Source organism: Hylobates moloch, unplaced genomic scaffold, assembly GCF_009828535.3.
Source record: "Hylobates moloch isolate HMO894 unplaced genomic scaffold, HMol_V3 SCAFFOLD_1, whole genome shotgun sequence".
NCBI classification, from domain to species: Eukaryota; Metazoa; Chordata; class Mammalia; order Primates; family Hylobatidae; genus Hylobates; species Hylobates moloch.
The window spans coordinates 106992534-107015869 of NW_026652276.1; the positions used below are offsets into that span (position 1 = coordinate 106992534).

General features: G+C 48.2%; 1 protein-coding gene across 2 annotated transcripts in view; it reads right to left on the reverse strand.

Moving 5' to 3' along the window:
• Positions 1–23336, reverse strand: part of GALNT17 (polypeptide N-acetylgalactosaminyltransferase 17) — a 589297-nt gene that overhangs the window by 315988 nt on the left and 249973 nt on the right. For both annotated transcript variants that reach the window (XM_032757582.2, XM_058444434.1), the window contains exon 3: positions 4772–4938. In XM_032757582.2, coding sequence (XP_032613473.1) covers positions 4772–4938 — 167 coding nt within the window. The remainder of the gene's footprint in view (positions 1–4771; positions 4939–23336) is intronic.

The window sequence follows — 23336 nt, forward strand, 5'->3', positions numbered from 1 at the left end:
TAAAGAAAGCATTACATAATGGTAACAACCATCGCTATTAATGAAGCCATGCAGATACAAATCTATAGTTGCCAAAGAAACTGACAACGAGATACCAGAAAACAAATATTAGGAACACAGGAAGGAAGAGTCATTATAAAAGGAGATTTTAAAACACCATTATCAAAAAGACTTAAAAAAATAAACTCATAGCCTACCAAAATACAGCAAATTGATGTCTGGCAGGAATTCAATTCCATGATTACAGTGTGTGGGGGTCTTTTTAAATAGATGTAGAACATTTACAAAACTCGATAATACCAGCTACAAGAACATCTTAATAAAATGAAAAATATTAGATTCCTCTTCTAGTTCAAGAGAAGAGATTTCTGGCCCGGGGAAAAAACATAGAGAACAGAACCAGGAACTGAGAAGAGGGAGATCACGTTAATATCGTCAACTCCCAATCCCCTGGGTATTTGGGAGAGGAGGAGGATGATGAATGGATATTGATTTATGGTCTGGCTGAAACAAATACCTCCTCCTCCCATTTTCTTACTAAACATCTTCATGTAGACCTGAAATGTGCACCATTAAAATGGGACTCACAACAGGGCTCAAGGCGTGGTTGCTTAGCCCAATGGTTCTCAAAGTGTGTTCCCCACACAAGCTACATAAGCATCAAATAGGAGCTTATAAGAAATGCAAATTTTCAGCCTTACCCCAAGCCTTCTGAAGCAGAACTTCCTCCAGGGTGGAGTCCCAGGGGGTTCTTACACTAAAACATCTGCTGCTAAAGGTGTATAAATACCCCGGCTTCCTCACCCTTGGAGCAAGTTAACTCTGAGGTCTGAGTTTACACTGGCTCTTGGAATTTCCCCAGTGAAATTAAGCTCCATCACTCACAGTACCAATCTTTTGGGGATGATGCTTTCCCTTCAAATTCTTACTTCCCCAGTCCCCTACTGGTGCTCTCTTCACCTCCCAAATAAACTACTTGCACTCTTGATGTGAATAAACCCATCTACTTGAAGATGTTTATTTCAGGGTCTGCTTCTGGGGGAAACTAAATGAAGATACCTACTAATATGGTTTGAATATTTGTCCCCTCCAAATCTCATGTTGAAATGTGACCCCCAATGTTGGAGGTGAGGCCTGGTGGGAAATGTTTGGGTCACGGGAGTGGATCCCTCATTTGTGGCTCGACGCCTCCTTCATGGTAAAGAGGAAGTTCTCACAGTGTCTGGGACCTCCCCCCCACTCTCTTGTTCCCTCTCTCATCATGTGACACTCACCTGCTCCCCTTCCCTTCTGCCATAACTAAAAGTTTCTGAGGCCTCACCAGAAGCCAAGCAGATGCTGGTGTCATGGTTCTTGTACATTCTGCAGAACCGTGAGACAAATAAAACCTCCTTTTTAAATAAATCACCCAAGGCTAGGCATGGTGACTCACACCTGTAATCCCAGCACACTGGGAGGCTGAGGCAGGAGGATCGTTTGAGCCCAGGAGTTTGAGACTAGCCTAAGCAACATGCCAAAACCCCATCTCTACAAAAAATATATATAAAAGTTAGCTGGGCATGATGGCAAATGCCTGTGGTCCCAGCCTCTCAGGGGGCTGAGACAGGAGGATCACCTGAGCCCAGGAGGTGGAGGCTGCAACAAGCTGTGATCGTACCACCGCACTCCAGCCTGGGTGACAGAGACCCTGTCTCAAAATCAATCAATCAATCCGTCAATCAGTCAATCATCCACCCTCAGGAATTCCTTTATAGCAACACAAAAGGGACTAATAGACCTACTGAACCCACTAAGCGTCTAACCCTGTACTGGAGATTCCTGCGGTCAAGGAGCTGGAGTTATGACTGAGATTGCCTTAACCTTCCCTCCCTCCTGCTGGGCTGGGCTCTACCTAGATTTCCTCAGGAGAGGGTGCACCATTGGCAGTGAGTCTTCACCCCAATCCAGCCCGATCTGCAGTTCATGCTCCTCTCTGGGTGTTCCAGCCCCAGGCCACCTCCTGTCATTTTGCCACTAGCTCACACCTGTGCTTTCCTTAGTGCTACCTGGCTTCATCATGCACTCCCTTGTTGAAAGACTTACTGAGTTTCAACCACCAGCCAGGCCCTGGGAAACATCCCATCTAGTTCAGAGAGTCCACTGTGCAGACACACCGCATGCTAGTAAGTGCGACAGCTAGTAGCAAGGTGCTAAGACAGCACAGAACCAGGGCCTCATTATCCTAAAGGTGTATAAATAACCCAGCTCCCTCGCACTTGGAGCAAGTTAACTCTGAGGGCTGGGTTTACACTGGCTCCTGGATTTTCCCCAGTGGGATTAAGCTCTGACACCCACAGTACCAATCTTTTTACGATGCCTTCCCTTCACAGTCTTACTTCCCCACTCAGAGATCAGAGGAGGCTTCTCTGAGGAAGTGCTCTGCTGGAGACAGCTGGGAAACAGGTGGGACTTAGAAGACCGATGACAGGGGACACAGGAACAGGGAGTTCAAGAGAAGAGATTTCTGGCCTGGGGAAAATATGCAGGGGTGCATGGAAGGATTGCTGGAGCAAGAGGTCTGTGGTAGGTGCAAAGAAATACCACAGAGCAGAGAACCGTGGGCATGTCAAGGAAAGAGACTTTGCTGCACGACTTAAGAGGCTTCCAGGAACTGAAAGAGCCTCCTTCTCACAAGGAGACAATCATTCTCCGGTTTAGAAGAATCTATAGATAACTAATGGCCAAAGGTAAGGAAATAAAACTAGGGATGTGAAAAATCCACCAAATGACCCATCTCTGTAAGCCAGAGGTCCCAGAGAAGGCAAACCACTGGGCCCAGGTGCACCCAAGCCCTTCAGAAGAGTGGGCCGGTTCAGAAGGGGCCAGGGACATCAGCTCCCAGGCTGATTAAATAGGAGAGGCTCATTTCTGTGCTCCTCAAGATAATCCGGTTTTAAACAGGACCCGTGGCATTGCCTCCTCCTCACCATCTTCTGGACGCCAGAGCAGCTTGCAGGGTAATCCTTCTCCTACCCAGCACGATGAAAGGAAGGGGTTTAGCCTACTCCTAATTCTGTAGTTGCTCAGAAGATAAGCTTTCTTGGCCTTCAGGCACTCACTCTAGCTGGCTTTCTTTTATCTCATGAGCTTGTGGGGGTGGCTCCCAGCAGCGAGCACACTGAATTTTGCAGGTTGGGAATCCAACACAAAGGCACCATTAGCAGCACCCACCCCCACTGCCCTGGATACCACGCCTTTGTCCAACTATTAAATATCTCCAAGGACCTCCCAGGAGTTTTGTTATTGACATGCAATATTTGCCTGTTGTACAGTTTTCATTGAGCCATCATTCCTAGTAGCGCTGAATTCCAGAAGATGAGCAAACACCACTCATTTTGGGCACAGTGGCCCAGAGGAGAATTCCAATGTAGATAAACAGTTCCTAACACGGGATGGAATTTTTTATTTTGCTTTTTGGAGAAGGACAACAAAGATGGGGTGTGGGGTGGGGAGTGAAGGAGGAATTCAGCTCTTCACTGTCATCTACTTTAGCTAATGAGAAGAGGGAAGTTCATCTAGATCCATGGCCAGTCAATGATTCTTATAAGCCCTAGAGCAGCGGTCCTCAACCTTTTTGGCATCAGGGAGCGGCTTCGTGGAAGACAATTTTTCCATGGAACGTGGGGGTCGGGGGAGATGGTTTCAGGATCAAACTGTTCCACCTCAGAACATCAGACATTAGATTCTCATAAAAAGGTTGCAACCAGCCAGGCACGGTGGCTCATGGCACTTTGGGAGGCTGAGGAGGGCAGATCACCTGAGGTCAGGAGTTCGAGACCAGCCTGACCAACACAGCAAAACTCCGTCTCTACTAAAAATACAAAAATTAGCCAGGCATGTTGGTGTGTGCCTGCAGTCCCAGCTACGCGGGAGGCTAAGGCAGGAAAATCGCTTGAACCTGAGATGTGAAGGTTGCAGTGAGCCGAGATCATACCACTGCACTCCAGCCTGGGTGATGGAGCGAGACTCCATCTCAAAAAAAAGGGGGGTACAACCTAGATGACTTGCTTATGCATTCACAATACGGTTCATGCTACTACGAGAAGCTAATGCTACTGCTGATCTGACAGGAGGTGGAGCTCAGGCAGTAATTCCAGCATCGGGGAGTGGCTGTAAATACAAATGAAGCTTTGCTTGCTCTCCTGCCACTCACCTCCTGCTGTGGAGCCCAGTTCCTAACAGGCCACAGACTGCTAATGGTCCATGGCCCTGGGGTTGGGGACCCCTGCTGTAGAGGACTCAAGGAATAATAGACCAGGGTATGCCTAGATATCTTCCTCTAAAAAAATCTTGGGCCGGGCATGGTGGCACACTCCTGTAATCCCAACACTTTGGGAGGCTGAGGTGAGCGGATCACCTGAGTTCAGGAGTTCGAGACTAGCCTGGTTAACATGGTGAAACCCCATCTCTACTAAAAATACAAAAATTAGCCAGGCATGGTGCCGGGTGCCTGTAATCCCAGCTACTCGGGAGGCTGAGGCAGGAGAAATCGCTTGAACCCAGGAGGTGGAGGTTGCAGTGAGCTGAGATCGCGCTACTGCACTCCAGCCTGAGCAACAGAGCGAGACTCCGTCTCAAAAAAAAAAAAAAAGAAAAGAAAAGAAAAAATCTCCCATTCCACAGATATGCTCCAGGGACCAGGAGACACAGATGCTCAGGCTCACGTTGGAATGAAAGTGGCATTTCTCCCTGCTGTCATCATGTCCTGTGCACAGGACAGCCACCCCTGTACCTTCATCGCTGTTGTCATCCACCAGAATGATTTCCTTCAGCAGGTGTGTGGGCGTGTGATTGACGGCACTGTGCACTGACCGCAGGATCACCGACAGGGCCTCGTTCACAAAGATGAATATGATGGATATCTGGGGCAGGTCCTTGGAGTACTTGAGCTCCTTACACCTGGGGAGGGAGAGATCGGACACACAGAGTCAGAGGAAGGATAAAAGCTCAGGCGCTGCAGCTGGACATAGTGTAAGATTTCAGCCGAATCCTCATCCAGTCATCCCAAAGCGTGAATCACTGGTTCCCTTGGGCTTCTCCTTGGCTAAGAACTGAGAATAAACCCTAAGGAGGAGAGCATTAACAGATGCAGCCCCACTTCCCCCAGATTCACTACCCTACAGGTGGTGGGTTAGAATGTTAGCTCTGTGACAGCAGGAACCTCTAGTATAATATAATATGGAGCACTTAGCGGGTTCAGTAGATGTCTTCATTTGGGTTCCCCCAGAAACAGAGCCTGAAACAAAGGTTTGAGTGCAAGTAGTTTATTCTGGAGGTGAAGAGAGCATCACTAGGGGAGTCCAGGCATCAGTCCCAGGCATATGTCTACCTGCATCTACCTGTGCTGCCTACCTGTGCCCTGAGCTTCAGGGCACACCTGCACAACTTCTGACCCCAGCACCTCCATTTCCTTGCCTGAAACCTTCTTTGCTGATGCCTAAGCGATTAATCCACCCCCTAAATCCTTTAACTAGAGACCACTGGGGACACGGTGCAGTGGTTCACGCCTGTAATTTCAGCAATTTGGAAGGCCGTCGCGGGAGCATCGCTTGAGGCCAGGAGTTTAAGACCAGCCTGGGCAACACAGCAAGATCCTGTACCTATAAAAAATTTTAAAATTAGCCAGGTGCAGTGGTGCATGGCTGTATTCTCAGCTACTCGGGAGGCTGAGGTGGGAGGATCACTTGAGCCCAGGAGGTCAAGGCTACCATGAGCTATGATTATGCCACTGTACTCCAGCCTGGGTAACATAATGAGACCCTGTTTCCCCCCACCCGCCCCCCAAAAAAAGAACACCAGGAATTGATGTATTAGGTTGGTGCAAAAGTAATTGCGGGTTTTGCCATTACTTTTAATGGCAAAACCCGCAATTACTTTTGCACCAACCTAATACAAATACCCCAGCTCCCTCAGCCCAAGAGCAGGTTAGTTGTAAATTTCCGCAGCAGGATTAAGCCCCCATCACCCACAGGAGCAATCTTTGTAACACACCCTTTGGAGAGGGGGTGCCTTTCCCTCCCAGTCTTACTCTTCACTCCCCTAGTGATGCTCTCTTCACCTCCAAAATAAACTACTTGCACTCAAACCTTTGTTTCAGGTTCTGTTTCTGGGGGAACCCAAATGAAGACATCTACTGAACCCACTAAGTGCTCCATATTATATTATACTAGAGGTTCCTGCTGTCACAGAGCTAACATTCTAGGAGAGGCAATAAAACACCCACGCCAATAATCATAGTCAAAGAAAAGGACCCTACACCTGGAGGAGTGTGCAACCTAAGGCACACTAGCTCTTCTTCGGTAAGCCCTAGAACCTCCCTGGAGACAGGAGACAGGACAACCTGCTGACATCCCTCCCTCAGAATACCCAGCAGCCCTCATACGCCCGAGCGCAGAGATTAAAGGGAAGAATTCCTCTCATCCAGTCTGGACTCCAGAGCATAGAGCTTCGGCCTTCTCCACGGCTCTAGGTGATGTAAGAGATGATTTAGTACCCAGGGAACGTGCTCTGCTTCTTTCGGTCACAGGTGCACCGAGAGTCTGTCCAGGGAGCACTGAGGAATTTCATTTTATGCTTACGCCTAAGCCACATTGGAAATAGCAAAGAGAAACACAGTGGAATGGAGTGCCGCACTTTAATGCTTCCTTCTCCTCCTTATGGGAGATTGCACAGTATATAGCACAATGGAATAGGGAGCAGAACAAAGAAAACAGATGAAGTCATGGAGTGAGAGAGAAGCAGAGCTGAAGAGGGAGCAAGAAATACGGCTGTTTCTTATGCTGAGCAGCTTGGGCTATGTCGGGCCATATTAATCATGTAGGCAATTTTCAGAAGAAAATAAAGTTTTGTTACAGTATGTGTTTGTGTCTCCTGGAGGAGATCATCCAGGGATGCATTGATCAAGCAGCCTCATTTTTACCATGCTGCTGTAAATCTACTTCTGGGGCCTGCCAGGGAGATTACAGTGATTATTGACGGGCTCATAGGCAGTTGGCAGGAATCATCTCATTGACTGTGTGGTGGTCCAGAAGACAAGGGCACTCCTGGAGGTCCCTTGGAGGCCCCTCAACCAGAGGCCAGCAGCCATCCTGTGCCTGGTAGTGTGGCAGCTGTCCCATCTCAGCTCATTCTCACCAGCTATACACATGCGTGTGTTACCGGAAAGTGGTCCTGATTCAGACCCCAAGAGAGGGTTCCTGGACCTTGAGCAAGAACGAACTTGGGGTGAGTCTGTAGAGTAAAGTGAAAGCAAGTTTATTCACAAAGTAAAGGAATAAAGAATGGCTATTCCATAGGCAGAACAGCCCCCAGGGCTGCTGGTTGCCCAATTAAATGGTTATTTCTTGATCATATGCTAAACAGGGGTGGATGATTCATGAGTTTTCTGGGAAAGGAGTGGGCAATTCCCGGAATTGAGGGTTCCTCCCCTTTTTAGACCATGTAGGGCAACTTCCTGACATTGCCATGGCATTTGTAAACTGTCAAGGCACTGGTAGGACTGTCTTTTAGCATGCTAATGCATTATAATTAGCATACAATGAGCCGTGAGGATGGCCAGAGGTCACTTTCATCGCCATCTTGGTTTTGGTGGGTTTTGGCCAGCTTCTTTACAGCATCCTTTTATCAGCAAGGTCTTTGTGACCTGTACCTTGTACTGACCTCCTATCTCATCCTGTGACTCAGAGTGCCTTAAACTCCTGGGAATGCAACCCAGTGGGTCTCAGCCTTATTTTACCCAGCCCCTATTCAAGATGGGGTCTCTCTGGTTCAAATGCCTCTGACACACGGTGTCAGGGGCACACGTTACACACCCACCGACTCTGTGCATGTCTTCCTGGGGCTGGGTTCTATGATCCTTTGCTTTTAACAGCTTCTGGATTTTGAAATTGAAAAGAAATGAGGCCAGATTGTGCAGTTCTAGCACCATCTTCTCCACCCACAAGCAATGGGGTTACACTGCAATCAAGGATCCGGTCATAAGTCAAGCCTCTTGGCTGGAGCAGGTAACTCCCCCTGGTGAAATGGGAAACGTAGCAGCCTTCAGGGTATGGGGTCCTCAGTCCTGCCCTTTCATGGGTCCAGGTGGCCATTCAATAAATCACAGGGGATTTCAGAAGCGAAAAGTGCAGCACCGCACCTGGGACCTGTAACCTGGGGCACACTGCTCACACCACCTCTCTTCACAGCTCAGCGTCTTCGTCTGTGAAACTGTGGCAGGCCAGGTCTTACTAACAGCTGAACAGGCAGGCCTCTGGAACAACTGTTTCAGCACTGAGTGGTTAAGTTAAATATTAAAAGCTGAAAGAGCCGGTGTCCTTATACAAGGGCTGGAATGTAACAAAAGCCCACCGAGAGTTTTGCCCCGGCCTTTCCTGGGCCTTGAAGCAGGACAAGATAATGAAGGAATTCCCAAGAGGACTCATTTAGGATGAAACAAGTTTTCAATTGGGGGTCTGAAGAAACTCCCCAGACCTCCACAAACAAGTTTTATTGGGGGTCAAAAGGAACTCCCTCCACGATTTAGCAGGAGACAAGATAAGGGTAATCACCCTCAGCACACGGACCCATGTAGATTAAGTAAATTTACTGAGGCTCCAGAGGAAGGTCTTCAGGACTCACACGTTAGTTATAGATTAGAAGAAGCTAGGCTGGGCGCAGTGGCTCACGCCTGTAATCCCAGCACTTTGGGTGGCCAAGGCAGGCGGATCACAAGGTCAGGAGTTCAAGACCAGCCTGGCCAATATGGTGAAACCCTGACTCTACTAAAAATATTTTTTTAAAAAATTAGCCAGGCATGGTGGCGGGCGTCTGTAGTCCAAGCTACTTGGAGGCTGAGGTAGAAGAATCACTTGAACCCGGAAGGCGGAGGTTGCAGTAAGCCGAGATCATGCCAGCGCACTCCAGCCTGGGCAACAAAGCGAGACTCCATCTCAAAAAAAAAAAAAAGAAGCTAATCACTTATGTCTTCAGATGAATGCACGCTTACATGTAGGCATATAGCTTAGAAGGTATACAAGCTGTAAAAACCTTTGTGATTTTGAGTTGGTCTGGTGATATTTTCCAGGCCTTCTCCCTGTACCCAGTTACAGAAATAAACTCTCTTTCCCATTTCATCTGCGTCTTGTTATTGGGCAGAGAGAATATGCAGCCCGACCTCGGTTTGGTCTGGGAACAAAACTGTCAAAATAATCCACCCCACGGCTAGCTCCAGGCCTCCTGTAAGAAGCAATGGAGATACAGCCTCTAGGAGCCCAGGAAAATGTCCCTGGGGGCAGGAGACAGACTACCTGCTGAACACCAGGTATGCAAATACCCCCAGCCTCCTCAGCCCTGGAGCAGGTTAACTTCAAATTTCCCCCAGTAGGATTAAACCCCCATCACTCACCTCCCGCACAACACACCCTTTGCTGTGGGGGAGGGTGTTAGGCACTAACTAATAAAGGTCCAGTCTGCCAGGCTGGCCCTGCCATTCTCCCCCTGGCTCCTCTGCTGCCTTTTGCATTTCTCTGATGACCACTGGCTGGGCTTCCAGAGCTGTCAGTAAACCCAGACCCCGCCCGCACAACCTACTCAGGGCTCTGCTCCCAGACAGGACCCAGGTTTCTAACCTCACCCAGCTGAACAATGATTCACCTCTCGGGGCCAGAGTCCTCCAAGTTTCACGGATTTACTTGAGAGCAGACAATATAAATGCTGTAATTATTATCATAAAAATCAGCATTCTTTTTGCTGATCATTAAGCTCTGGGGAGGTAGACTCTGCCTTTAAAAGAAATCTCGAAGCCTAGCCTTTTGCCTGATATATTGAAGATGCTCAGAATATCCTGGGTAGATGGAAAGATGGACAGCTCAAGTTTTGTCAGGGGCATGTGAACCAGGGCAACTCCATCTTGAATAGGAGCTGGGTAAAATGAGGCTGAGACCTACTGGGCTGCATTCCCAAACGTTTAAGGCATTCTAAGTCACAGGACGAGACAGGAGGTCAGCAAAAGATACAGGTCATTAAGACCTTGCTAATAAAACAGGTTGCAGTAAGAAGCTGGCCAAAACCCACCAGAACCAAGATGGCGACGAGAGTGACCTCTGATCGTCCTCACTGCTACACTCTGATCAGTGCAACGACAGTTTACAAATGCCATGGCAATGACAGGAAGTTAACCTATATGGTCTACAAAGAGGAGGCATGAATAATCCATCCCTTGGCTAGCATATCATCAAGAAATAACCATAAAAATGGGCCACCATTTTATGAGTTGGTCTCATAGAGCACCTTTGGAGCTGCTCTGTCTATAGAGTAGCCATTCTTTATTCCTGTACTTTCCTAATAAATGAGCTTTCACTTTACGCTACAGATTCACCCTGAATTCATTCTTGGGCAAGATCCAAGAACCCTCTCTTAGCTTCTGGATGGGGACCCCTTTCCTGTAACAGTTCTAAGCATTTTCTGCCAGGAGTAGACACAGGCATGGGTTGATACGTACATTACTTCCAATCAGATACCTGATACCCAATAGGGCAGAAAGAAGAGCAGTGAAGGAAGGGAGTGGACGGTTGGTGGGAGAAGAGAGAGGCGGACCTCACAGGCCACAGACATGCTAGAGACTGCACAAAGCATGGAAACAGATGCTCCCGCCCCTGGGAGATAATGCTGAATCCATTCCCACTGTGGCCTGAGGACTCTCAGTGTATTCAAACTGCATGGTGTCTGCACATCCCACACGCTGCAGGCGTGCAGGCTGGCATGAAAGAAGCCCCTCCCTCATTCTCTCACTCCTGAAGAGCTAAGGGATGAAACGTTCAAGGGCTCAGTGCCAGGGTGGCCTGCATGGAGTCCTCTGGGTGGCCTGGCAACAGCCAGTGCTGGGCAGGAGGATCCAGGGAAGGGAACCATCAGCTCAAACTCTGGCTTCTGGCCCTGTCTCTCTACAATGAAACCTATAGATTCAGACACATTTTCTTCCTCCCTGTTGGCCTCCCAGGCTATAAAAGCCAGGCAATAGGAGGCTGAGGTGGGCGGATCACTTGAGGTCAGGAGTTTGAGACCAGCCTGGCCAACATGGCAAACTAAAAATACAAAAATTAGTGGGGCATGGTGGGGCATGCCTGTAGTCCCAGCTACTCGGGAGGCTGAGGCAGGAGAATTGCTTGAACCCAGGAGGTGGAGGTTGCAGTGAGCCGAGATCACACTAGTGCACTCCAGCCTTGGCAACAGAATGAGACTCCATTTCAAGAAAAAAATAAAAATAAAAATAAAAGCCAGGCAAGTAAGAGTAGGCTGGAAGCTTGCAAGGATAAAAGAGATTCCAGATGTGAAAGACACCCAGGGAGCAAAGAGAGATAGGCATGCCACGTAAACTACAAAATACCTCAGCATCCAAACCTGGGGGTTGCTGTGTGCTCCCTCTAGCAACACCGACTTGAACCCGGGTTTCACAAATCACAAATTTCCTTTTAATAACTAGTCAGTAAGCAACGAACAGTCCTTTATATGAAAGAAGATTGGTAGCTGGAAAGCTATTTTAAGGTCTGAAGGTCTGGACCAATTTCTTTTTTTTCTTTTATTTTCTCCCCCTCCCCCACTTTGGAGACAGGGTCTCTCTCCATTGCCCAGGCTGGAATGCAGTAGCTCGATCACAGCTCACTGAAGCCTCAACTTCTAGGGTTCAAGTGATCCTCCTGACTCAGCTTCCCAAGTAGCTGAGACCACAGGCACGCACTGCCACACCCAGCTAATTTGTATTTTTTTGTAGAGATGAGGTCTTGCTATGTTGTCCAGGCTGGTTTTGAACTCCTGGGCTTAAGTGATCCTTCTGCCTCAACCTCCTAAAGTGCTGGGATTACATGCATGAGCCACTGCACCCGGCTGGACAGATTTCAATGGCCAAGGCCAGAAAGGGGCTACAGAGAAATTCAAAACCAAGTTCCTTAAGAACTAATTGGAAAACAGATCTTCTGCAAAGCTGTTGTCATAGAGAAAAGAAAACACAGACATATAACCAAGGAAGTGAAGTCTCCAGAACAGTGAACACCTTACTGCCCATCTGTCCATCTGTCTGTCCACATGCCTGGGATGCTTCCTTGACTTCTGAAACTCCTCGAGACTAACCACAGTTACCCCCCACGAGCCACCTCTGGGAATCACTGGAGAGAATCACGGTTGAAACACAAGTAGATCAAGGACCAAGGCCTCTAGCAGGGAAAAAAATCAAAGCCCAGAGTGCCAGTCGGTCGTGTACTCTCAAAAGCAGACCCCTGCCCTCACAGGACCACTTTTAAGGAGACAGCTTGCGTGACCACAGTGTGGTAAAAATGAGAGGTATCAAGACTTGCTTATGGCCGGGCGCGGTGGCTCATGCCTGTAATCCCAGCACCTTGGGAGGCCATGGCAGGCAGATCACTTGAGGTCAGGAGTTCAGGACCAGCCTGGGCAACAAGGCAAAACCCTGTCTCTACCAAAATTACAAAAATTAGCCAGGCATGGTGGGGCGCGCCTGCAGTCCCAGCTGCTCAGGAGGCTGAGACAGGAGAATCACTTGAACCCAGGAGGCGGAGGTTGCAGTGAGCTGAGATAGCGCTACTGCATTCCAGCCTGGGCAACAGCGAGACTCTGTCTCAAAAAAAAAAAAAGACAGGCTTGTGACCATTCTGCCAACTTGAAAACAAAAAGCTCCCCAAACATCCCCATCACTGGAAAATAATTTAGGTATGACAGGGCCTAGGAGGCTCAGCAGGCTACAGAAAATGATGATGCTGCTGCTGCTGATGATGATAAGTAATACACAGTGTGGGCTACATGCCAGAAACTGCTGGAAGCTCCCATGTACTAGACTGCCTCATTTAATCCTTACAATAAACCGTAGGAGGTAGGCAGTAGTATCACGCCCATTCTGCAGATGTGGAAACTAGGGCTCAGAGGGGTGAATTCACTTGTCCTAAGTCACACAGCGGGTCTGAAAAGTAGCAAGATGGGAACAGTATCTTATGGTGTTTAAACTTCCAAATGCCCCTGCCTGGACAGGCACAGTATGGTGGCTGCAGCAGGCAAACTGCCACACAATTTCCAGCCCAACCACTCAACCACTTCCGATGTGAGTCTTGATTTCTTTTCTTTTTTTTTTTGTTTTTGTGACAGAGTCTTGCTTTGTCACCCAAGCTGGAGTGCAGTGGCGTGATCTCAGCTCACTGCCACCTCCACTTCCCAGGTTCAAGGGATTCTCCTGCCTCAGCTTCCTGAGTAGCTGGGACTGCAGGTATGTGCCACCACACTCGGCTAATTTTTGTATTTTTAGTAGAGACAGGGTTTCACTACGTTGGCCAGGCTGGTCTCGAACTCCTGGCCTCAGGTGATCTGCCTGCCTCGGCCTTCCCAAGTGCTGGGATTACAGGCATGTGCTGTCACACCTGGCCAATTTTTGTATTTTTAATAGAGATGGGGTTTCACCATGTTGGCCAAGCTGGTCTTGAACTCCTGACCTCAAGCGATCCGCGCAACTCGGCCTTCCAAACTGCTGGGATTACAGACATGAGCCACCACACCCAGCCAATTTCTTGATTTCTTCATCTCTGCCCTAAAAGCCCCAACTAGAAGGTCCTCTGCAGCCAGGTGCACCATGCCCATGGCCTGCTGGGGGCAAAGCATTCCCACATAGTATCACTGAGCCGGGTCAGGTTTGATTTCCCTTCAAGGCGGATGTGGGTGAGCAGAAGCCGGCTCCACCTCCCCTGGGGTTAATCAGGCTGGGAGGAATGTAGATAAAGCTCATGTGGGAGAGTGTTCTGCCCCCAAGCCCTGGAACTGAAGAATCCCAGGCAGGGAGGAGCCAAGGTTGCCCTCAGCCTCTCTGGGCGTTGCAATTCCTGTGCTAATGAGCCACTGCAGCACTTCAGCCACTGTGCACCAAGGCCTGATTCTGTCATCCCCACCATCCCTCAGGACAGGGACACAGAAGAGGGTCCCCTTAAAGGGGCTGGGGATGGAAGGTGCACGTGTGCACGCTCAGGCGGCTGGGCAGGCGGCTGGGCAGGCGACTGTCGGGCCGGGCAGGTGACCACAGGTCCTGAGCTCAGCCTCCAGCCCTTGTCTCTTGGGTCTGTCTGAAGCAAGCGCTCCCCTTTCGAGGGTCCACCTGGGTTTCTCGGTATTGCTTGGCTCACATGGGCGAAACTGTGTGGCTGATCTGCAGGCCTTCCTGGCTGCTCGCCTCAACTCCAGCTCCCAAGTGCAGTGATGCCCCTCAGTCTCTGCCCTAACATCTGCCACACCCAAGGGACGGGACCAATCACCATGCAGTGCCCCACCCCAATCACCCAGAGTTCTGGGATGTGAGGGTAAAGCACATTAAACACTCATAACAAGGCAGTTGTCAATGCAATGCAGGAGATGCTAAGTGTCAAATGGAAGTATCTACAACAGCTGTAACAGATGGGCTAAGCTGGACCAGGAAGGTGGGGACGGTGAGCTCCAGGATGGATCTGAATGGGTAGATCTCACTGAATTAGACTTGCATGGTCAAGAACAGAGAGAGAAATGCGATGTCAGAGCTCTACTGAGCACAGAGGCACTCTTCCTCGACCTTCCCGGAGAAATCTTTGTAAGCTTGTTTAGAGATTACACAGTAAAGAGCTAGACTCACAATGGAATGACAGCCTCACACCGGGCTCTGCAAATTCCTACCAGGCTAATTCCTATTCATTTCCAAAGTGCTCCATAAACATGCAGAAGATCATGAGCATTAATTAACAGAGTCTTTACCGCTGATGAAGGTCCGTGTTCTCTGGGCACTCAGGCCTCTCCACCACATGCTATCCTCAAACTCTCAGAGCTCTGGAAGGCAACATAGGATGGACACTGTGAGATTCTGATGGAAAAGGTAGTTTGAGTCAGAAAACACCACCTTGACATCCTCAAAGTAGCTGCAAGCCGATGAGAAAACCCTTGAGAACTGCAGCACGCTGTGGACATACCCATTTTCACATCGTCTCTTTCCACTGCCAGAGGAAATTCTGCCACCAGACACCCTTCCCAAGGTCTCCAGCCTGCCCACCTACCCTGCGGACATGGGATGTGCCAATTACCACAACCATGTGAGCCAGGTCCTTAAAATAAACCTCTCTCTGCTCAACGTCACTAATCATTAGGGAAATGGAAATCAACACTACAGTGAGATACCACCTCACATCCATTAGGATGGCTACTGTTCCAACAAAAAACAAAAAAACAAACAAAACAAAACAAAACAAACCCTGAAAACAACAAGTGTTGAAGAGGATGCGGAGAAATTGAAACCCCTGTGTGCTGCTGGTGGAAGGGGAGGATGTTACGGCTGCTGTGGAAAACAGTATGGTGGGTGGTCCATTAACAATAGAGCAGCAAGTCCACTTCCGGGTATATACCCAGAAGAACTGAAAGCAGAGTCTTGAAGAGATACTTGTACATGCATGTTTATAGAGCATTATTCGCAGCTAAATGGTGGAAGCAATCCAGGTGTTCATCAATAGACGAATGTATCAACAAAATGTAGTATATGGAGTCAGCCTTCCTAATCCACAGGTTCTATATTTTCATATTCAACCAACCACAGAGGGAAAATATCCCCAAAATAAAGATAAAAAATAACATAGAGCCAAGCATAGCAACTCACACCTGTAGCCTTAACTACTTGGGAGGCCAAGGTGGGAAGAGTGCTAGAGGCCAGGAGTTCAAGACCAGCTTGGGGAATGTAGTGAGACCCCATCTCTAAAAGTAAAAACTAGCCAGGCATGGTGGCACATGCCTGCAGTTTCAGCTACTCAGGAGCCTGAGGTGGGAGGATTGCTTGAGCCCAGGACTTCAGGGTTGCAGTGAGCTATGACCGCACCACTGCACTCCAGTCTGGGCAACACAGCAAGACTCAGTCTCAATAATAATAATGATACAAAATCAATAAGCATAACAATTATTTACATGACATTTATACTGCATTAAGTATTATAAGTAATCTAGAGATGATTTAAAGTATATGTGAGGATGTGCGTAGTTTACGTACAAATATTATGTCATTTTATGTGAGGGATTTCCTTGAGCTTCCAGGGATTTTGGTATCCAAGGGGGGTCTGGAGCCAATCCCTTTCAGATACCAAGGGATGGCTGTGTATACATAAAAAGGAATATTATCCAGTTTTAAAAAGGAAGGAAATTCTGCAATATACTACCACATGGATGAACTTTGAGGATCACTAGGTGAAATAAGCTAATCACAAAACACAAATCTTATATGATTCTACTTAACAGGAGTTACCTAGAACGGTCCAATTCATAGACAGAAAGTAGAAAAGAGGTTATCAAGGGACAGGGAAGGGGGAATGGGAAATTATTGTGACTGGGTGCAGTGTTTTTGTGTCAGATGAGGAAAACGTCCTGGAAATGGATGGTGGTGGCAGTTACATGACAATGTAAATGTGCTTAATGCCAGCGAACCACTTAAAAATGGTTAGGATGGTAAATTTTATGTTATGTATGTTTTAACAAAATAAAAAATGGGAAAAATAAAAAAATTCATTCTCTCTCTCTACCCCCGCATCCCGCCCCTGCCCAATTCCTTCTCTTTCTCTAGGGAACTCGAATGAACGCACTGCCCTTTAGTTTGGAAAAGAAGATTACACCAGATTGCGGTGTCACACCTCATCAGAACCTTGTCACTGCAATCTCTCCTTCCTGTCACCACTTCAAGAGCCTCTGACCCCACACCCAGGGATTCCCAGGAGGATCACCTCATTTTGGTTACTGCAGTGCAATTATCTCAAACCCCCATGGCTTGTCCTGGACCTCACTGACACCCAGAACAGCTGCACTTGGACCACCTTTGACTTCAACAGTCATAATCTCTCTTCATCCCAGTTCTCCAGCCTCGTAGTCCCAAAACTCTTACTCTTAAGACTTCCAGGCCCCAGGACACTTGTTTGTTTTGTTTCATTTCTGTTTTTTTGAGATGGAGCCTTGCTTTTGTGGCCCAGGCTAGAGCGCAATGGTGCAATCTCGGCTCACTGCACCCTCCGCCCCCTGGGTTCAAGCGATTCTTCTGTCTCAGCCTCCCGAGTAGCTGGGATTACAGACACCTGCCACCACACCCGGCTAATTTTTGTATTTTTAGTAGAGATGGGGTTTCACCATGTTGGCCAGGCTGGTCTTGAACTCCTGACCTCAGGTGATCTGCCCGCCTCGGCCTCCCAAAGTGCTGGGATTCCAGGCCTGAGCCCCCACGCCTGGCCTGCTAGGCAGGCTTCTTTCTGTTCTAGGTCAGAACCCTGGATTTCATTACCATTCACTGTCCTCTACCTTTTGCCAAGTTCCTTGGGCCAACCTCCCTGTCCACAAGGGATTGTGCCTCCTACTCCACAGAGAAATCAACACCATCAGCCCTAACTTCCACATGTGGTCCGCAGGTCTGTAGCATCCACAACAGCATCATCTGGGAGCTTGTTAGAAATAAAAATCCCTAGGACCAAGCCAGGCGTGGTGGCTCACGCCTGGAATCCCAGCACTTTGGGAGGCTGAGGTGGTGGACCACCTGAGGTCAGGAGTTCGAGACCAGCCTGGCCAACATGGTGAAATCCCACCTCTACCAAGAAATATAAAAATCAGCTGGGCATGGTGGTACACGCCTGTAGTCCCAGCTACTCAGGAGGCTGAGGTGGGAGGATCCCTTGAGGCCGGGAGGCAGAGATTGCAGTGAATCAATATCGCGCCTCTGCACTCCAGCCTGGGTGATGGAGCGAGATCCTGTCTTAAAAAAAAAAAAAAAATCCCCAGGCTCCTCCCAGACCTAGGGACTCAGAATCCCTGGAGGTGGGGCCCAGCAATCTACCGCTCATCACGCTCTCTGCGTGGTTCCTGCACACTGGAAATGGGAGAAGCACTTCCCTCCTGCAAGCTTACCTACCTCTCAACCCATTCTTTGTCTTCACCTCCTCTCCTGATGGAAGCTGAATCCAAGAGTTCAAGGCTGACCCCTGCATCCTTACTGTGGATCCCAGCCTCCTCCCACCTCGGAGCCTTGCCTCGTCCATCACTCTCTCTCTTGCATCTTCGCTCTCCCTCTGCTGACCTTTTCTACTCAACTCCCTCCCATTTAAGTAAAAAATTGGGTTGGTGCGGTGGCTCATGCCTATAATCCCAGAGTTTTGGAAGGCTGAAGCAGGAGGATTGTTGAGACCAGGAGTTCAAGACCAGCCTGGGAAACAAAGCAAGATCCCGTCGCTACAAAAACATTTTAAAAATTAGGCCGGGCGCGGTGGCTCACACTTGTAATCCCAGCACTTTGGAAGGCCGAGGCGGGCGGATCACGAGATCAGGAGATCGAGACCACGGTGAAACCCCGTCTCTACTAGTAGTCCAGTATCGGAGGTGAGGCAGAAGAATGGGTGAACCGGAGGGGTTGCAGTGGCCGTTTCATCCAGCCTGGGCAAAAAAAAAAAAAAAAAAAATTAGCCGGGTGTGGTGTTGGCTACTGAGGAGGCTGAGACAGGAAGATGGCTTGAGCCCAGGAGTTCAAGGCTGCTGGGGGCTATGATGGCACCACTGCACTCCAGCCTGGTCAACAGAACAAGATTCTGTTTCAAAAATAATAATAATAATATTAATAATAATGAAAAATAAGTAAACAGTCTCTTTTTCCACAGCCTTAATTGGCTTAATTGCCACGTTCCCTTCCCTTCCTGTCTCGCTTCTTTACCTCTCATTCATTCCTCGCTTCACCCAGCATTTGGCTCCTGTGCAACCTATTTTGCTAAAACTGCTCTTGTTAAAGTTTCCAGTGACATCTACTCTACGTGGCCAGAATGGAGGGACCCTTCCCAACCTCATCATCACTGATGATCCTTTCTGCAGTATGCAACACCGCCATCCCTCTCCTTGTATAATCGCTATTTCCTCTCAGATCCTGGACACTCAATATTCCTCCCCCATTCCTATCTGGGCTTTTTCTCCTCTGGGATCTGCCCTGGCCACTGGTGTTGGTGCACAGGTTACCCTTTTCTTTAAATTCCCCAAATCCTCAAGTTCCTTCTTTTGCCCTTTGCTGTTCTGTCTTCATAAACAGGTCCTGGGTGACCTCATGCAAGTCTACAGCTCCAAGTACCCTGGCAACTCCCAAACCCACATCTCTAGTCTGGACCTTCGTTGAAACTTCAGCTCCCCCTTGTAAATCTCCACGTGGAGAGCTCATAAACATCCCAAATTCAGCATGCTGAAAACTGAAACCTGCTCTCTTTGTACCACCCTGTCTTTGCTGAAGGCCACCACTCTGTCTCTTCAGGAGTCAAATTCAAGTCATGACCCCTCAACATGCCCATTGGTCACCAAATCCTACAGATTCTGCCATTTTCAGGATCTCTGTATGACATTCGTCCCTTCTCCTCCATTTCTACCACCTTAGTTCCAGTCTCCACCGGTTACCTCCTGAATGACACCAAAAGCCACCTAACTGGTCCCTTGCCTCCAACCCCCTCCCACTTACCCTACTGCGACCAGAATGACCTCTCTAAAGTACATTTGTGATCACGTCACTCCTCTACTTAAAGGATCTCCTGGCCTCTCCTAATTTTAAGCTTTCAGAATTAGGTTTAAATTCCTCTGCTTGGCACCCAAGTTGAGCCCGATCCATCTCTCCAACCTCATCACCTCTCCCTGCCCTTTCTCCAGCCACTATGAATTTGTTATTTCCTAGAACTGAGAATGCTGTCTCTCAAGTCACACAAACTGTTCTATCTGCCCAACACTGCCTTCTTCCTGCTAGGCACTACCTCCGGTCTCCAGCCCCAGCCTTCCCAGAGCCCAGCCTGGTATCAGGCACTTCTCCTTTGTTACTTTCTGTCCCTCTGTGGGCTGCCATCATGGCACTCTTCACTCTGGTCATCCCCGCTCCAAGGGTGCAGGCTTTCAGGAGCTACAGCATCTTCTTTCGTTTTTTCTTTTTTAGAGATAGGGTTTTGCTCTGTCACCCAGGCTGGAGTGCAGCGGCACAATCATAGCTCACTGCAACCTTGACCTCCGGGGTGCAAGCGATCCTCCTGTTTCAGCATCCCAAGTAGCTGGAACTACAGGCATGCACCACCACACCTGGTTAAATTTTTTTTTTTTTTTGTATAGATGGTGTCTCAGTGTGTTGCCCGGGCTGGTCTCAAACTCCCGACCTCAAGCAATCCTTCCTCGTACGCCTTCCAAAGCACTGGGATTACAGGCATGAGCCACAGTGACTGGTCTTATTTCTTTCTGTTCCCCTAGAGCCCAGCACAATGCTTGGCAGATAAATGGTTACTGAATGAACAAATGAAAATCCCTTTTCTATTTATTCCCTCTGCTTCTCTTATGATCAAAAGCATCACTTATTTCCTACCTCAATTAAAGCATCAGTGATGGCACCTCAACACTTAAAAGATACCATCCCGAACACAACCACACTTCTGTCTCCCTTGATTTACTAATCAGGGCTCAAACTCTGAAATCTGCTTGGGTCAAGTGCATTAACCAGCCCAATTTTCCCTTTTTTGCTTCCCTCCTCATCAAGGCTTCCCTATAATCTCGGGAAAAAGTGGTATCATTTTTGGCAACAGCGAACCTTGCAAAATGAGATGGGGGATGGAATCACTGAGAGGTGCGAGGCCCCGCTTTTGGAGCTCTCATAATTAGTAAAAATGCACACTTTGCTGAGTGGTTTAATTTCCTCCAGTTGAGCTCTGCAGTTCTTCCAGGAAGCAACAACACACCTCATTAGCTCAGTTCCCACACAGAGCAGTCTCCCATACAAACTGTCTACTCTAGCATTTGAGTCCAAGTGAGTCCTGCCTATTAGTCATATTGGGGCAATGTTCACACATCAAGATTTAGCCTGCTTTAAAGCACGAGATATACTGTGGTCTATGGAGCCCCTGCAAAACTCCTAGAAACTGAATGCAAGATATTGTATGAGTCCGTTTTCACACAGCTATACCCGAGGCCGGGTAATTTATAAAGGAAGGAGGTTTAATGGACTCACAGCTCCACATGGCTGGGAAGGCCTCAGGAAACTTACAATCATAGCAGAAGGCAACAGAGAAGCAAGCAGCTTCTTCACAAGGTGGCAGGAGAGAGAAGGGAGAGACTTCCAAACACTTACTTATAAAACCATCAGATCTCCCGAGAACTCACGCACTATATCACAAGGACATCATGGGGGAAACCGCCCCCATGATCCAATCACCTCCCTCCCTCAACACGTGGAGACTACAGGTCCCTCCCTTGACACATGGGGATTACGATTAGAGATGAGATTTGGGTGGGAACACAGAGCCAGACCATATCATTGTGGGTGCATGGACAATGAATTTTTTTTTTTGCTGGGGAGAGAATTCATACCTTTTAACAGCTTCCCTCAGAAGCAGGGCAGGAAGAAATGAACTCAGTCTACACATCCAGAGAACATCACCGTCAGTGTGAGTTCCCCCCAACACCATGGTCATAGGCCAGTGACTGGCCCAGGTTCTGTTGCCAAGCACTTTAGGCTCAACAAAGCTCTATGTCTTCTTTGCCAGCCTGGCTCCTATTAATATTTATTTTGGAATATTCTCCGAAGACATTTTTTATTCTTGGACTGATCACCTACTGGCTCCATGGCTACCTGGGAAATATGTATTTTTCTTTGAGTCATAAAGAGTTGCTTTTCCAGGGACAAGGTAACTGCCTTTAGCCAAAAATCTGTGGGGCTCAGCTTTCCTTGGCCAGATATGCCAGTTTCAAGGTACAGTAGGAGGGCCTGTCATGGGCAAACAAACTAACCCTTCATCATCAGAAAGAGAGAGAGAGAGAGATATATATATATATATATATATATATATTTTTTTTTTTTTTTTTTTTTTGAGACGGAATCTCGCTCTGTTGCCCAGGCTGGCATGCAGTGGCACAATCTTGGCTCACTGCCACCTCCACCTTCCGGCCTCAAGTGATTCTCCTGTCCCAGCCTCCAGAGTAGCTGGGATTACAGGCATGTACCACCTCACCTGGCTAATTTTTGTATTTTTAGTAGAGAGAGGGTTTCACCATGTTGGCCAGGCTGGTCGACATGACCTGTCTTGGCCTCCCAAAGTGCTGGGATTACAGGCACGACACCATGAGCAACTAATTTTAATTTTTTTTTTTCAGAGATGGGGCATTGCTAAGTTGCGCGGGCTAGTCTTGAACTCCTGGTCTCAATCAATCCTCTTGCCTGGGCCTCCCAAAGTGCTGGGATTACAGGTGTGGGCCACTGTGCCCAGAAGGATTTTCTTCTTTTATCCTCAATTCTACCATAGTTCCCTGCTTTGTACAGCACTGCTTTCTCTAAAAGGGAAGAAAAGACACACAGACACACACACACACATACACACACACACACACACACACACACACACATACGGGAGCAGAAGGGAGGCATCCTTCAGATTCTCAGTTCAGTAAATGAATCTGTCTGAGTATAATACAGATTATCTTGATGAATTCAACTAAAGCAAAAAAAAAAAAAACTTCAAACCTTGAGCTTTATTAAGCAATGGCTCAGGAATAGAATTTCTAAAAACAATTAAGGGTAAATTAATGCTGACAGTTTCAGGCCAGAGCTAAAAAAATCCTCCCGTGCATGCACAGGAAATGCTGCCTACGTTATTCATATGTAGTATTTATCCTATAACCTTTCTATGGTACATGTCGAACAAGGGGACAACCCTGACTGCTGCAAGAGCGATGAAAATACATCAGGAAATAACGCAAATTAGAAATAATACATAGCTTTATTCCAAGCAGCAACAGAACCAAAATCTGGCCAGTAGGATTCTTTTTTTTTTTTTTTGGGAGATGGAGTCTCACTCTATGGCCCAGGCTGGAGTGCAGTGGCACAATCTTGGCTCACTGTGACCTCTGCCTCGCAGGTTCAAGTGATTATCCCGTCTCAGCCCCCGCCGAGTAGCTGGGATTACAGGCGCACGCCACCACACCCGGCTAATTTTTGAAGTTTGAGTACAGTCGGGGTTTTACCATGTTGGTCAGGCTGGTCGTGAACTCCTGACCTCAAGTGATCTGCCCTCCTACTGTACCTTGAAACTGGCATATCTGGCCAAGGAAAGCTGAGCCCCACAGATTTTTGGCTGGGATTACAGGCATGAGCCACCACGTCTGGCCCAGTAGGTTTCTTCATAGAAATTAAAAGCCAAAGGCTGGGGGCAGTGGCTCATGCCTGTAATCCCAGAGCTTTGGAAGGCCCAAGGAGGAGGATCACTTGATTTGAGACCAGCCTGGGCAACAGAGGGAGACCC